This window comes from Gopherus flavomarginatus, chromosome 4 (assembly GCF_025201925.1).
Source record: "Gopherus flavomarginatus isolate rGopFla2 chromosome 4, rGopFla2.mat.asm, whole genome shotgun sequence".
In the NCBI taxonomy this organism is placed as follows: Eukaryota; Metazoa; Chordata; order Testudines; family Testudinidae; genus Gopherus; species Gopherus flavomarginatus.
In genome coordinates this window covers 202,018,454-202,036,192 of record NC_066620.1, presented here as the reverse complement: position 1 = coordinate 202,036,192, position 17,739 = coordinate 202,018,454, and the positions used below count along the sequence as shown (strand labels likewise).

General features: G+C 39.2%; 1 protein-coding gene across 2 annotated transcripts in view; it reads left to right on the top strand.

Annotated features, from left to right (window-relative positions):
* Nucleotides 1-17,739, top strand: part of CD2AP (CD2 associated protein) — a 146,159-nt gene that overhangs the window by 97,318 nt on the left and 31,102 nt on the right. For both annotated transcript variants that reach the window (XM_050950763.1, XM_050950764.1), the window contains exons 7-9: nucleotides 2,098-2,206; nucleotides 9,851-9,945; nucleotides 13,130-13,234. In XM_050950763.1, the coding sequence (XP_050806720.1) occupies nucleotides 2,098-2,206; nucleotides 9,851-9,945; nucleotides 13,130-13,234 (309 nt within the window). The remainder of the gene's footprint in view (nucleotides 1-2,097; nucleotides 2,207-9,850; nucleotides 9,946-13,129; nucleotides 13,235-17,739) is intronic.

Here is a 17,739-nt window from a genome sequence, read left to right as displayed (position 1 = left end):
TGGGTGGGTTTACTTTATGGCAATACCCAAATATGTGATGGAAGCAAAAATGTCTTTGTTCACTTAATAGGCTTATCCTGTAAACTGTTAGACTCTCTTTCAATCAGTAAGACAAAGCAAGAAAGTGAAGTGAGAAAATAGTCTGAAAAATTTAAAAGCTGTGAAATAAACTGTTTGAAGCTACAATTATATTTAATGTGCCCGTTAAAAAATAATAATAAACCGCTAGCCAGAATTTGACACTTTTATAAGAGATGCATTTATAGAGATTTTCTCTGCTCCAAAGAACTTTTGCAATCTACAACACCGAAAAGACGAGTACTGGCTGACCCAGAGCAGGGAGTTAATTTTAATGAAGACTTCAGTAAAATGGGATTGAAAAAAAAATTGTTCTAATATGACTTACTATCTCTAATGTTATTAGTGGACTGGTGGGAAAGTATTCAGTAGTGCTTGCTAGTTGTGGGCTAGTTGGAAAAAAAAATGCATTTTTAGGAGATGTTAGAATGAGATGAGGGCTTTGCACACTGGGATTGGAAGGTAGAGTCCAAACTTACACCACTGTGATATGTTTCAGATGACTAGGTACCTTTGGACAGTGCACTGTATTGCAAGATACAAGATGAACTTTAGTTAACTCCAGTGCTTTGGCCAAATTCCAACGTGGGGGTATTTATATTCTGGTTACTTCCATGTGCATTTTTAATTGGATATAATTTCCTGCACTTTCCTTCTAAAACTGTTTGTATGCTGCTAAACTAGTTTAATCTTGGAGGTTGTTTATTTCAGTGCTGGGTGGAGTGATTCCTTTATATAGCACTGTTAGATTTTTGTGAAGGATGCTTATGTGGTTATATGATCTGTTTGGCTTATATGTGTTAATCTGGATCCTGTTTAAGCTCTACAAAATTTGGTTTTTAATAAATGAAAGGGGAAGACCAGTGACCCTTGCTCACATGAGTGGTGCTTATTGATGTGAGAAGTTTCAGTAGGATTACTTAGGTGAGTATTGGTTATAGGATCAGGACCTAAGTATCTATTTGATATGATTGTGAATAAGAGTTGGTCAGAAAAGTTTTCCCATTCTGCAAAAAATTTTGAGATTTAATTTTTTTTCCTGTTTCTCATTGAATTGAAACTGAGACTTTTTGTTGTGTGCATGTATGGCTGGGGTGGGAGGAGAAGCCACCCCAGTATATCCAAGAGCCTGGAGGTTAGGGCACTTGCCTGGGATGTGGGATACTCAGGTTCAAGTCCCTGCTCTGCCTGGATTTTCCTACAGATGAGTGCCCACTAGGGTGAGGGTCTCTCTATGTGATTTTAAAATTCCATCCTGGACCTAAGAAACCTTTCCTGAACAGTTTTGCCAAAATTGATACGTTTCTGTGAAAAGTTTCAGCTTCAGTGAATCAGCGTTTTCTAACAAAATGTTTCATCAACATTCCTGGTTGGTTCTATTGTGAAAAAAACGTGTAAAAGTGATTTAAGCTGTCTGAATCTGTCTACAGGCTCAGTAAGCCTGAAACAATGCCGTGGATAGGAGAAATCTGGTACATTATCATAATGGGATGTTAGCTCACAAGATCGATGGCAAATTAAATGTCTGCAGAGTTCATTTAAACAGAAACATCCAGCTAATGTTTTTATTCGCTTTAGTTGGATGTTGTGGCAGATATTAGAAGTGAGCAGAAGTCAGGACAAGCAGCTCTGTTACCTTAAACTGATGCTATAAACAGTGGACTCCTTTCTCTTTCTCCATTTGCTAAGCGCCTAAGCCCTCTTCTGGACTGAATCCCACCCACAATGGTGTTGGTGGAAAAAGATGAATTGCTGGTTGGCTTTCTCACTCCTATTGCATCAGTGGCCTTAATATTGTAGTTGTAGAACTAAATTAAATACGTAATGTGACAGTCTCAAAGAATGAAGGACACCCTTGTTATATGGAATTAATTGTAAGAGAGAGCTGTCACCATTTCACATGGTCAAATCATGAGAAAGTGTCTGGTAGCCAAATCAAAACAAAATGCTTATAATTTTGCACTCTCCCTTTCTAATAAGTTATTGTGCGCATCTTTTTTTTCTCTTGCATTTGTTTAGCCACTACCTAACCTTCCACCGGGACCAAAACTAACCCAGTTTCCTAGTGTAACAAAAGCAGAACCTGCAGTAGATGTAACAAAAGTAGAAACTGAAAGCAAACCAAAAGGTAAGGTTAATGTATATTTGTCTCTGTTTTATTTTCTAGTCATAAAGTCATGAAAGTGTAGGACTGAAAGGGGCCTCGGTAGGTCATCTAACCCAGTCCGCTGCACTGAGGCAGGACACTAAGTATCCTAGTATTATCTATGAAGATATATGTAGTTATGGAAATATACAATAAAATAACTTGTTCTGATTAAGACCTTACATTTTTATTTAGTAAAAATATGCTTAGCACTTTCAAAATGCTTTTTCAGCTTCAAAGTGTCTTACAAATACTAAGTAGGGTGGGTTTACCCACACTTTACAGATGGATGGAAGCTGAAGTCAGAGGTTATGTGACTTCCCACATTTCTATCTGTATTAAAATTCAAAGTATTCAGATCATATAATTACAGATGGAATCCAATTGACATAGGAGCTATCCCTAAAAATATAAGGCGTCGTCTACACACACAGTTGCCCTGACTTACTAAAGATGCAAAATCCTGTGTAGACACTCTTACATTGGTGTAACCCTGGCTTCTGTAGGTTTAGCTTGCATCAATAAATGTTCAGGTTGTGCCTGTACCAATATAACCTGTTTTATCTGATATAATAGTACCCAGAGAAGGCTTTGTATTGATTTAACTAAATATGTTTTTTGACTTTTATTGTGCGTCTTGTCCCTCATGGCATTGGTTTGCTTAAAGATGCATTTTTAAATCAGTTTAGTTAAACTGGTGCAAGTTTCTGCATAGACACACATCAAAATAAGAGACAGGCTATTTAGTTTAGCTTAATCATTTTCAGACTTAAGTACATTGAAATAAACCACTGTGTCTGGCGTATGCTTACAGTTTTACCAGCAGAGCTATGTATCAGAGGGTAGCCGTGTTAGTCTGGATCTGTAAAAGCAGCAAAGAATCCTGTGGCACCTTATAGACTAACAGACGTTTTGGAGCATGAGCTTTCGTGGGTGAATACCCACTTCCTCAGATGCATGTAATGGAAATATCCAGGGGCAGGTGTATATATATGTGTGCTAGCAAGCAAGCTAGAGATAACGAGGTCAGTTCAATCAGGGAGGATGAGGCCCTGTTCTAGCAGTTGAGGTGTGAAAACCAAGAGAGGAGAAACTGGTTCTGTAATTGGCAAGCCATTCACAGTCTTTGTTCAATCCTGAGCTGATGGTGTCAAATTTGCATTGTAGTTTCCTCAGGAAATCAGTGGTGTCGCGGAGATAGCTGGGAGTGCTGGTGGCATAGGGTCTGAGTAGCACTCCCAGCTATCTCCGCGACACCACTGATTTCCTGAGGAAACTACAATGCATTGGTGACCTCCCAGAAAACACCATCCTAGTCACCATGGATGTAGAGGCTCTCTACACAAACATCCCACACACAGATGGAATACAAGCTGTCAGGAACACTATCCCTGATGATGCCACAGCACAACTGGCTGCTGAGCTCTGTGCCTTTATACTTACACACAACTATTTCAAATTTGAAGACAATATATATCTCCAGATCAGTGGCACTGCTATGGGCACCCGCATGGCCCCACAATATGCCAATATCTTCATGGCCGACCTGGAACAACGCTTCCTCAGCTCTCGTCCACTCACACCCCTTCTCTATCTACGCTACATTGATGACATCTTCATCATCTGGACCCATGGGAAGGAGACTCTGGAAAAATTCCACCATGATTTCAACAGCTTCCACCCCACCATCAACCTCAGCCTGGACCAATCTACACAGGAGGTCCACTTTCTTGACACCACGGTGCAAATAAGTGATGGTCACATTAACACCACCCTATATCGAAAACCCACCGACTGCTATGCCTACCTTCATGCCTCCAGCTTCCATCCCGGGCACATCACACGATCCATTGTCTACAGCCAAGCACTGAGGTACAACCGCATCTGCTCTAACCCCTCAGACAGAGACCAACACCTACAAAATCTCCACCAAGCATTCTCAAAACTACAATACCCGCACGAGGAAATAAGGAAACAGATCAACAGAGCCAGACGTGTACCCAGAAGCCTCCTACTGCAAGACAAACCCAAGAGAGAAACCAACAGGACTCCACTGGCCATCACATACAGCCCCCAGCTAAAATCCCTCCAACGCATCATCAAGGATCTACAACCCATCCTGGACAATGATCCCACACTTTCACAGGCCTTGGGTGGCAGGCCAATCCTTGCCCACAGACAACCTGCCAACCTGAAACATATTCTCACCAGTAACTGCACACCACACCATAATACTCTCGCTCAGGAACCAATCCATGCAACAAACCTCGATGCCAACTCTGCCCACATATCTACACCAGCGACACCATCACAGGACCTAACCAGATCAGCCACACCATCACTGGTTCATTCACCTGCACATCCACTAATGTAATATACGCCATCATATGCCAGCAATGCCCCTCTGCTATGTACATCGGCCAAACTGGACAGTCTCTACGGAAAAGGATAAATGGACACAAATCAGACATTAGGAATGGCAATATACAAAAACCTGTAGGAGAGCACTTCAACCTCCCTGGCCACACTATAGTAGACCTTAAGGTGGCCATCCTGCAGCAAAAAAACTTCAGGACCAGACTTCAAAGAGAAACTGCTGAGCTTCAGTTCATTTTATATATACCTGCCCCTGGATATTTCCATTACATGCATCTGAGGAAGTGGGTATTCACCCACGAAAGCTCATGCTCCAAAACGTCTGTTAGTCTATAAGGTGCCACAGGATTCTTTGCTGCTTCAGCAGAGCTATGTTGGTATAGGGTGTAGTGTGTTCCTCTCCCCTCCTTCCCCCCATTCCCTCCGGCAGCAACATAGGTCTAATGGTAAAAGCCCGAGTGCAAGCCATGTTTGCATGAGGTGGGACTCTATCCTGGGAAACAATGACTCTGAAAAAGATTTAAAGATTGTGGTGAATAATCAACTGAACATGAACTACTAGTGCAATATTGAGACAAAAAAGAGCTAATGCTGTTCTGGGATGCGTAAATGGAATCTTGAGTAGAAGAGAATTTATTTCACCTTTATATTTGGTACTGGTGTGACCGTTGCTGGAATCCTGTGTCCAGTTCTGGTGTCCACAATTCAAGTAGGACGTTTATAAATTGGAGAGGGTTGAGAGAAGAGCCATGAGAATGATTAAAGGATTAGAAAGCTACGTTATAGTGATGGATTCATGGAGCTCAATATATTTATCTTAACGAAGAGAAGATTAAGGGGTGACTTGATTATGGTCTATAAATACATACATGAGGAACAAATATTTGATGATGGGCTCTTCAGTCTAATGAAGAAAGGTCTAACACCATCCCGTGGCTAGCAGTTGAAGCTAGACAAATTCAGATTGGAAATAAGGGGGGATTTTTAGCAGCAAGAGTAATTAACTGTTGGAACAACTTATCAAGGGTCATGGTGGATTTTCCATCACGGAGAACTTTTAAGTCAAGATGGGATATTTTTCTGAAAGATCTGCTCTAGGAAATGTTTTGGGGAAGTTCTCTGTCCTGTGTTATGCAGGAGGTCATACTGGACAATCACAATGGTCTTTTCTGGCCTTGGAATCTAAGAATCTATGAAAAGTTAACTATCTAATAGAGTGGTAAGAGGGAGAGACACCAGCTCACTGCCTTGTAGACTCAATGGGCCAGCAATGTAGTAGTTTACATTGTGAAGTTTATTTTCACAATCAAAATGGCAAGAAATTTTGTTTTTAATGTTTAAATTTTGGATGATGCATCGAAAGATTAAAATTAATTCAACAACATGGAGGATCCACATCTCAGAATGTTGATTTTCATTTTATTTAATCTTTTCTGTAGTCTGAAAAAGACCTCTGGCTAAAAGCATGCACATTTCAATCAGATCCTCAGCAGCTATGTTGATTTATGATTTATTTGTAGTAAGTACTTAAATGATGGTCTCTCTAAGGTGTGGGGACTAACGTATTACAGATGATCAGTTACCAAGATGATAAATGCAGTGTGAAAACCAGATGGCTAGTCTTATTTTGTCATGTAAGAGTTATCCGATATCCTGTGGGGAGGGCTTGTTTATTTGTTTTAAAAACTATATCTCAATTCATATAGGTTTATTCTTACAAAATATATTAAGAATAATATCCTTACTTTTGAAGAGGAGGTGGAGGAAGTGGGCATGGAAGTAAACAGCCAATATTTAGTTAATTAGTAAATAAAATAAGTACACATCTCCTCAAGATGTTTAGATTATCAGGACTTCATTTTAGTGTCTCTCATCTACTTCTGATAGTTTGTTTTGGTTATTAGTACAAGTAAATAAACATATTTTTGCTGAAGAAACCACAAATTTAGTTTGTTTTCAGTGTAATCAATTTTAAGATCTTTCAAAGGATAGCAGCTATGACCACTGTTGCTGCACTGTAGTACTGAATCTGTGGATGATCTTCCATCTTAAACTACGGTTTAATTAGAAATAACCTTTATTTACTGCCCATTTTCTTATGGCACAAGACTAGTTAAAACGCCAAGATCCTTGAGTAATTATTTCTGCATTAAATATACTGTTAATGACTTGTTAAATAGATTAAGTGCTGGAGAAGTGGTTGAGAATTTTTCTGTAAATCACCTTCTTGAATTTTTGCACTCTGGTAATTCTATAGTAAAATGACAAGTTTAAGATGATCTTGGGTTACATAGAAGATGGTGTTTCAGCCCTGACTGGGTCTCCCCTCCCCCATAAATGGTTACTGGTTTGCTGTATTGGACCCAACTTTTTGGGTCCAATGTGCTTTCAAGCTGCTGAGTCCAGTCACAATCTCTAACTCTGGGATTCTAGGGCACGCTCCATGGGTGAAGAATCTGTCTGGCACCCTTCTTTGAGATGTGGAACTCTGCAGTCCAGATATCCTAGGCCCTGAGACCAGTACAGGACATCCCAAGCCTCTCCAGTCACCTATGCATTCTTCCCCAGACTCCACTTTCATGGGTACTCTGGTTTATAGTTTAACTCATTAGGGACCACATGAGAGTTAAAGAAAAGAACGCAGACTTTGCAAAGGAACTTCTTAAACAAACACATTTTGGACAGCACAGGAGAGTGACAGATCTAGGCAAAGCAAGAAACACCTGAACCCAAATCCCTCCCTCAAACTCGTTACTACTCCTGAGAGTCCTTCAGTTTGGTCAGTGTCCTGGGTGAAGGCAAAATTCCTCCTGCCTTCCCCCCTCACCACCATCCCCACTCCTCCTGGTGTATGTGGGGATGGGGCGGGGGGGGGGGTTGGGGGGAGGCAGGAGGGATTCTGTCTTCTCTTTCTGGCAATGAAATGGCTCCCTTTGCTTAGTGAGCCTGTCTGTCTCTTTTAAGAGCAGGCTTTATCTACCTCTCTCTTCTTCTCTTCCTCCACTGGGGAAGTTCCATGTACCAACCACTCAGGTGCTCTTCTGGGCAGAGTCTCTAAGTCAATGGCTGTGCTCTACCAGAGTAGAACAATACAAGGACTAAGGTGAGGATGACTGGCCTGTAGTTCCCCGGATCCTCCTCCTTCCTTTTATTAAAGATAGGCATTACATTAGCCTTTTTCCAGTCATCCAGGACCTTGCCCTATCGCCAAGAGTTTTCAGAGATAATGGCCAATGGCTCTGCAATCACATCCGCCAACTCCTTTAGCACCCTCGGATGCATTGCATCCAGCCCCATGGATTTGTGCTTGTCCAGCTTTTCTAAATAGTTCTGAACCACTTCTTTCTCCACAGGGGGTTGGTCACCTCCTCCCCATACTGTGCTTCCCAGTGCAATAGTCTGGGAGCTGACCTTGTTTGTGAAGACAGCAGCAAAAAAGCATTGAGTACATTAACTTTTTCCACATCCTCTGTCACTAGGTGGCCTCTTCTATTCAGTAAGGGGCCCACACTTCCCCTGACCACCACCTTGTTGCTAACATACCTCTAGAAACCCTTCTTGTTACTCTTAACATCTATTGCTGACCACAACTCCAAGTGTGATTTTCCCTTCCTGATTTCACTCCTGCATTCCTGAGCAATATTTTTATACCCCTGGTCATTTGTCCAATCTTCCACTTCTTGTAAGCTTTTTTTTTGTGTTTAAGATCAGCAAGGATTTCACTGTTAAGCCAAGCTGGTCACCTGCCATATTTACTATTCTTTCTACACATCGGGATGGTTTCTTCCTGCAATCTCAATAAGGATTCTTTAAAATACAGCCAGCTCTCCTGGCCTCCTTTCCCCTTCATGTTATTCTCCCAGGGGATCCTGCCCATCAGTTCGCTGAGGGAGTCAGTCTGCTTTTCTGAAGTGCAGGGTCCATATTCTGCTGGTCTCCTTTCTTCCTTGTGTCAGGATCCTGAACTCGACCATCCCATGGTCACTGCCTCCCAGGTTCCCATCCACTTTTGCTTCCCCTACTAATTCTTCCCTGTTTGTGAGCAGCAGGTCGAGAAGAGCTCTACCCTAGTTGGTTCCTCCAGCGCTTGCACTTACAAAATGCAAAGAAGGTACCAATTTGAGATTTCTAAAGATAGCTACAGCACTCAATCCAAGGTTAAGAATATGAAGTACCTTCCAAAATCTGAGCGGACAAGGTATAGAGCATTCTTTCAGAAGTCTTAAAAGAGCAACACGCAGAGGTGGAAACTACAGAACCCAAACCACCAAAAAGAAAATCAACCGTCTGTTGCTGGCATCTGACTCAGATAATGAAAATGATCATGTGTCAGTCTACACTGCTTTGGATTGTTATCAAGCAAAACCCTTCCTCAGTATGGACATGTTCCCTGGAATGGTGGTTGAAGCATGAAAGGACATATGACTCTTACAGCATATAAATATCTTGTGACGCCCGCTACAACAGTGCCATGAGAATGCCTGTTCTCACTTTCAGGTGACATTGTAAACAAAAAGCTGGCAGCATTATCTCCTGCAAATGTAAACAAACTTATTTGTCTGAGTGATTGGCTGAACAAGAAGTAGGATTGAGTGGAATTTACAGTGTTCTGTTTTTGAGTACATTATTTTTTTTACAAAATTCTGCATTTGTAAGTTCAACTTTCATGATAAAGAGATTACACTACAGTACTTGTATTAGGTGGATTGCAAAATACTATTTTTTATTTTTTTACAGTGCAGATACTTTTAATCAAAAATAATATGAGCACTGTACACTTTGTATTCTATGTTGTAATTTAAACCAGTATATTTGAAAGTGTGGAAAACATCCAAAAATATAGTAGTCTATTATTGTTTAATAACGTGAATATTTGCACGATTAATTTCTTTATTTGCTTGACAGCCCTAATGAAAATCTCTCCCAGATGCCCATATTGAAAAATAAAACTAGGGATGTGTTCAACTCTAGTTGCAAAGCTTCAATTTTGATGTCTAAATGACCCATAGGAATGGGGGAATTGAATAAACAGTATACTACTGTCGTCCTTTTGGCGTGTTCTACTGGACATTTGTAAAACATATTGAAGATGGTCACTATATAAGATCAAAAGATGATTGCACTAGTAGTTGTGACTTTTTTGAGTTTTCCTTCTAGGAAAGACAATAATTTTGAGCTTTTATTTATGTATCTTGATTCATACAACACATTAGAACATTGTGCAAATACAACCATTTTGCTTTGTCTCAGTCAAGGAATATTGCAGGACTTTATTTGCCTTTGATGGTTCAAACGAAGATGAACTTGGTTTTAAAGAAGGCGAGATTATCCAGATAATAAGTAAGGTAAGGGTTTACTAATCACTCAGTGTTTTCGTGAATATAGTTGAAGTACAGAATAAAACGGCAGGCCTACACTTAAAATGCTGCATTGTCACAGCTGCAGTGGTTCAGTGAAGACACTACTATGCCAACGGGAGAGATTTTTTCATTGGTGCAGTTAATCCACCTCCACGAGAGGCAGTATCTCTCCCGCCAACATAGCGTTGTCTACACCTGGGGTTAGGTTGGTATAACTACGTTGCTCAGGGGTGTAGATTTTTTTACACCCCAGAGCAATGTAGTTATACTAATGTAAGTTTATAGTGTAGACTTAGCCTTAGTAGCAGTAGATCTCATCATTTCCGGATCTGTTCCAGTTAATCTGTTTTGTTCAGCATGCTGATAAATTATTTTATCTTGGTAATAGATCAGAGTTTGTCCTGGAAGTTAACCATATGCTGTGCCATAATCTCATAAAAGCATGAAATTAAGTCCTTTCCTTATTGATTTTAACCACTTTTCATTTGGCAAGCACTTCCCCTATAGATTTCCAGGTGTGGTGGACTGGGTTGTAGTAATGAGTTGATTTCTCTTTAAAGAAACAGTTGAATTTTGCATTGAAATGTTGACATGCAGTATTTAATGTTATAAATATATTTTAAGCAAGGATTATTGTCAGTATGATAATTGTCAGTATTAACAAAACTGCTTTATGGTGGACAATCTGTCTCACTACTTAAAGGAATAAACTTCTGTCTGATTATTCACTTATTTGTGCTAGATATGAAAGAGAGAGTCAGTGTTGAAAGGCAGCAGTTGCATCCCTAACCTATTTTATAAATGTTCTGCTGTAATAAAGGCAAAAAAATCCAAAACAAGGGCTGGAAATCATCTGTTACTGCTTAATTTTCCTCATCCATAGTTCATCATCTTTTTATATTAATCACATTTTACTAAGTGGGATATTAGAGGATTGACTTAGGTGGGGAATTGGAAGCATATTAACTACAATCCAGTATTCATGTTCATAGTAGTATATGGTGAGGAACATAAAATAAACATAAGCTAAGCTTCTTTAAAAGGATTTTGAGGTTTTTTTTAAAAGATTCCAACATGTCTTTAATGAAACAAGAAAATCGTTGTGTCTATCATTATTTGCTTGCATTGCAGTAGGACCTGGAAGTTAGGTAGATTTTCGTAAGCACCAAATGGTTAAGATAATTCTTGCCCCAAAGAGCTTACTATCCAAGTAGGCAAGACCAGCAAAAGAAGGCAGAAGGACACAAAGACACAGTGATTTATCCAAGCCCATACGGCAGGTCAGTAGTGGAGTCCGGAATAGAACCAGTCCAGTGTCCTTAATCCCAGTTCAATCACTATCCATTGGACCACACTGCTTGCAAAGTCTAGATTTCTTAAAAATACTTATCACATTAACTAACTCAATCCCAGTTTTGATCTTACCTAAATTTCTGCACTTAATGTCATATCTGTTAACATAGCTAGGGACTGGAGTAATTAACTTTTCTATTTTTCAGTCTTCCTGTGTTCACTTGCCAACAGAGGGAAGCAAAATTATAGATTAGTGAATGTAATGGGGACAAAAATAGTTTCTGAGCCAGTGGCCATCTCCTAAAGTAGTTTTTGCATTTTCAGAACAGAAGAAGTGCAATTTTATTTGGGCAGATAAATACTTCACTGGTTTTCTCCATAAGTGGAATGCTATTGAAAACCTGTAGGATGATGCATATTACTTACAAAGCGCCATACACAGTAGTGGCACTATATTTTGTTTTGTGAAGGTGGAGTTCTTTCATATCAGGTTAGATCTAGGTTTGCATAAGGGTACAGTCAAGTCATAACAAGATTTTAAAATTTGTACTAATTTTATCCTCCCATTGTTGCTTGGAACTGATGTCTCCAACCCCTTCCACTCCACCCCACCCCAAATTCCCTTGTATCCAGTGTCAAATATAAACTGGCTCCCTTCAACTCTTACCATGGAATCAGATATATAAGGGTCTTTGTATCCACTCAGATCCAATTGCAAGATTGGGGCCTTTCTGTACTAAAGCTCATAATTGCTGGGTTTCTGGCATTAACAAAATTAGTAATCTCCAGAGGATAATGTGAAGTTTACAAAGACACTTAATGGAAGAAATGGTGATAAAAACATTTGGAGTCTATAAACTGGCAGGGTGTCAATTTGGATTTAGTTTCTTGTATTGCTACCTCCTTCATTTAGCTCAGTGTGTTTATGAATTTTTTGTTCTGAGATTCAGCAGCTGTTCTGAACTGAACGCTGAATTGGATATGCATGCTGGGACCCAATCTTCTGTTGATGGAATGAGCCAGTTGTCACTGTCAAAAGTAGCACTTTTCAATAATAGTTTATTCAACCTGTATAAAGTGGTGATAGCTATTAATGTTGGAAGAAAAGCCTTAAATTGAATCACTAAAATAATGTTAAGCAACTTGATTCTGTGCATTAAAGTGTTGCAATACCCTGTAAAAAGGATTGAACATATTAAGCCCTCGATCCTGCAAAAATATGTGCTGTCACCCTGAACTCTGTGAAACAAAAGTACCTTTCTCTGGGTCTTCCTGCTGTATTCTTAACTTGTCCCCTCCCATACAAATCGTATTACTTTTCTCCCTTGCCTTTCTCAGTCCAGTCCAGTAGTTCTCATAAAATTAAATCATTCAAACAAAATGTATATAAAAAAAGTATGTATTTGGAAGAGGTCTGTAAATGTCTGAGAAATAATTTGTCTTCCAAGACAGGGGCTACAGTTGTGCAATGCATTAGGAGGGTTTTTTTATGTCTACATTTCTTTATTCTGCTTCCATTCACAGATCCCTTTCAAATAGATATTCGTAAGAGTTTTAATCCTTGTTTTAAATCAAATAATAAAAAACCACGTTGGATGGTCAGGACCTCTAAATTTTTTTTTCTGATTCTGTCAAACCCTGAGCTACTTGCAGCTTCTTCCCAAATATTTGAACTATTTAATAAGGCTTCCTCTTGAAAAACACTGCATATTTTTTTTAGTTGAGATATTTTACAGCATTGGTAAAAAGAGATGGGTTTTTGTACTATATAATGAATACTTGTACATGCTTTTTTTTCTGGAGCTCTACTTGCTTCATAAAATGAGTAAATATTCGGTAATGTTGTTCAAATAAAAATTACCATTATTTGTTTTAGGATACTGGAGAACAAGGATGGTGGAAAGGAGAGCTTAACGGTAAAGAAGGAATCTTCCCAGACAACTTTGCTGTTCAAATACAAGAGTCTGATAAGGACTTTTCAGTAAGTTTTTAGTGTTTTTTCTTTTCTTACAATCAAAAGAAAAGACATAGATCCTTTACCAGAATGCAGATATTAAAAAAAAATATGTAATGTATTATACCACTTAACAATGTTAATATTATGATGCCAATTTTTTTACTGTATCTTCAAATAAAAGTTTCTTTACTGTAGGAGGTCAATATTTTTGTAAAGCTTCATTGGAAAGTGCACAGACTTGTACAATTCTGGATCTTGGTGAAATACTTCAACTGAACTTGCCTCTTTCAAATTCATGGTGTATATTTTTAACCTTTTGACTAGGATCTTTTAGGAAGTGGTGGTGGTGGGGGGAGAAAAGCTTATTCATATGCTGTATTTCAGGTCTCACTGTACAGATTTCATATGGACATAGCATTCTGCATTAGAGCGTGCACCACTACCTCACAGCATACTTAATTCTTCTGAGGAGTTCCCAGACCTGGTTATCCCAGCACTGGTGACAGAGATTTAGATTATGCAGGTGCATTTCATATAAGTGTATAAACCTGGAGTTACTCAGTGTCAAAATACACCTTTGTGCCTTGCACAAATAGTATCATATCCTTCTGGTTTAACAAGAAGGTATTTTGTCTTCTTACTACCATTTAAAAATAGGATCTCAGTCTTGTGATGTCAGCCCCACCTTCAGCAGCTAGGTTTGAATGAGTAATCAGGTTTGTTTCCAATCTCCAGCAAGTGGGACAGCTTTTTTGACTGAGCTGCGAACTGTGTAGTTTTTTATTCATTTTCAATTTGTTAGTACTATCAAAGCAGAAACTGAATTTTGTGTATTTAAAAAAATAGAACTGGTTTAAAAATGGAATTTTTGTCCTGTGGGAAATTCTGACATTTTGAAATTTGTCCTGAATTAGGACAAAAAAATTGATAATTGTAAATGTTCATGAACAGAAATTCCAAATTTTTTAAGTTCAAAACTACCTTATTGAAACGTTTTTTAGATAATTTTGAAATGCAAGTCAAAATGGGAAAGTCAAAAATAAATGAGAATATCTAAATGAAATACTTCATTTCAATTTGTTTCAAAATGTTTCAAGATGAAATTTCATCTTTTCTTGCCTCTATCACTGTTCTGTTTATAATTAATTTCCCCCAACCTGTAATTATTTTAAAGTTGTCAGGGTTAGCTAGGTGTTTATGTAGTTGTTGTTATAGTAATAATAATTGAAGATATACCTATCTCCTAGAACTGGAAGGGACCTTGAAAGGTCATTGAGTCCAGCCCCCTGCCTTCACCAGCAGGACCAAGTACTGATTTTTTCCCCAGATCACTAAGTGGCCACCTCAAGGATTGAACTCACAACCCTGGGTTTAGCAGGCCAATGCTCAAACCACTGAGCTATCCCTCCCCCCTTTAAGGTTACATAATAAATGAAGAACTAGCTTTTCTAAGTTAGGTGCATGTGTTTGTATATTAACCATGGTTATGTGAGTGTAAAGATAACAGATTTGCATATGCACATTATACATCTCTGAGCATAAATTAGACTTGTGCAAATATACACAATTACTGACTTCAAAAATCCCAGTTGGAAGTTTGCTCTCTGTTGCTGTAAAAGGTGATTATATTACACCTTTCTTCTGCTGTTTAGCCTAAGGGATAACAAACCTATCAGCAGCATAGCTGATAGGTGATTTAAGGCTATTGTACACTACAAAGGTTTTGCCAATAACAGATATCCTGGCAGAGCCCCCTAATGGAGGAGCAGCTTATTTCAGTGTAGTTTAAACCATCTCTGTGAGCGACATTAGCTATACAGGCAAGGCTTATCTTACGTGGGAGTTCCGTTCCGCAGTTATCATGTAAAGCAAAAACTGCGTATACTGAAAATTTATATCCCCAAGCCCTTTGAATTGCACCCGCAGCTCTGGCAGCCGGGCCGCGGCGGCATTTAAAGGGTTCCTCGCCACAGAGGAGCCCTTTAAATCCCGCCCGGAGCTTTGGCAGCTGGGCTGGGGCTGGCATGTAAAGGGCCCGGAGCTCCATGGTTGCTGGAACCTCGGGCCCTTTAGTTTGCCACAGGGGCTACCAGCCACCTCTGCAGCTAGGAGCCCCCTGGATGATTTAAAGGCCCTGGGACTCCTAGCCACAGGTGGTGCCCCAGGACCTTTAAATCTTCAGGCCACGCCCCCCCGACTCCGGCCATATGCGTAAAGTTGAAATCGCACGTTAAATGCATGTAAGTTGCGACAGACCTGTGTTGGCAAATGGCAAGTGACCCATCCTACAAAAAGTAATTTTCCTTTTGTTGATACTCAAACCTTCTTGTCAACTGTTGAGAATAGTTCACTTCCTTAATTGAATTGGCTCATTAACACTGACCTCCCACTTGGTAAGGCAACTCTCATCTTTTCATGTGCCATAATATATATTCTGCTTACTGTTTTTTTCACTCCATGCATCTGGTGAAGTGGGTTTTAGCCACAAGCATGTTCACTAATTGATCAGCAACGTAACAACGTTAACCGGGATGACTTTTAAGTGAAGAGTTCCTGTACATCAGTACGGCCATTAAAATATTACATGTCTTATAGTGACTTCAAAAAATACTAAGGAAGTTGGCTATGTTAATTCATAGTAATGTGCATTATCCCAGAAAGCCACCACTCGTGTTTCTAGAGAAAAGGCAAACAAAAATTAGCAAAAAACAAAACAAAACGGAATGACTACACCTTGGTGATTGTGGTTAGCAACATTTTAAAATAGCATTTCTAATAACATTATCCTCAATGCTAAATTTAACTGTAACTCTATATTTTTGCTACATTTCATTGCTTGGATGATGAATCTGTTGTTGGTCAGGCAGTTTCAGTGCTACTGTCTGAGGAACACTAAAATGCATGGAATCAAATCTATCCTCCTCCTTTTCTAATAGGCTCTCCACTTTGCAAGTGGTATAAATATTGTAAGTTTTCACTGTGGCACAAAATCTTTAACATAAGCAACTTTCAGTATTGACTCATTGCAGCGAAACTACTCTTAGTATTTGATATCAATATTTTAAAAATATAATCTTAATGTGGAAAACTGAAATATTTATATTTATCCAAGTATACTGTGTTGTGTGCATATGGGGGTTGCCAGGTTGAGCTGTGATGTACAGGAAGAAAGGAATGCTGCATTCAGAGTTGGAGAAGTGAATCATTCTGGGTCTTTAAGCAAGTTATTGTAGATAAATTGCCCAAATCCTTCAAGCTACTGCATGAAAACCCCATCATCTTCAATATGACTTAATACAGGAATTCACCTGCATGGAGCAGCTTTCAGGTAAAGGCAGTGGATGGTAGCTGTAATCTACTGTTCATTGTGGACTGACCTGAAAAAACCCAAACTGATTCACTTCAGTTGCAAGTGGGTGTTGACCTTTGAATCTGATATGTCTGCTGACACCCACAGGTAAATAATATTGATTTTCGATTTATTCCAAATAGAACTCTGATAGGATTGAGCATTTCTGTCTGGGCTGAAAACTGAGTCTGGTTTCATTCATTAATTTTCCTGCACTGTTTTTTGTGACCAAAGGAAGAAATTTAATATGAATTTTCATGCATGGTTAATTTAAAAAAAAGTTGTCATGCACATCTGTTGTTCGATAAACACCTATTTCTGCTAATAGGAACCACTGTACTCAGAAGTTTTACTTGACATACAAGGTTTCACTCTAGGAATTTCCTAAAAGCATTTATAATACTTTAATAACACTCTCTCTGTCAATTAAAATCCAGGGAAAATCCTCATACAAAGTGGAGGAAAATCTGTCTATAGCCGGAGCCCTGGAGCAGTCAACATGGTGTCTACACTGACGCTGTGTCGACCTAATCACATCGACCTAAGCACTACACCTCTTGCAGAGGTGGAGTTATTATATCAGTTTAGTGTGCAACTTACATTGGTGGGAGCAACGTTGTAGGTAGACACGTCCATTTAACTCTGTAGTAAAGACCAGGCCATGGGCAGATGGCTTTTGCTGAGTAGTGTGTGAGCAGGCAGGGGCAGGAGAGAATAGAGGGGGAAGAAGCAGAACAGAGAAGCAGAGACGAAAAGCAAGCTAGCCAATCAGTAGCCTCTGAGCCCAGTATGGCTGTGGGAAAAGCTAGAGAGAACTTTTGAGATCTGTTTTCTAAAGAGGCTTGGAGCTGTAAGCCAAGAAACTGAAACTGTTCCTTTTGTTCTTGGTTCCTCCTGCCTTTGGAGAAGCAGGATTTTGTAAACAGATACTTCTTTGTTGCAGTTTTGTTTATCATAATTTTCTGTTCCCAGCTGGAACATCTGCAGCACCCCAAATTTTGGCTAGTTGCTCAGGTCCAAAAGGGACAACATTATATTTTAAAGGCGTACAAGAACATAAGCAAACCTAAGACTTCAGTATTTTATAGTCTCAAATCTGATGGGAAATATCCGGGTTAAAAATCATTCATTTTAAAAACAAGAATCTTCAGCTGTGGTATTGTGATACTGCAGTATATTT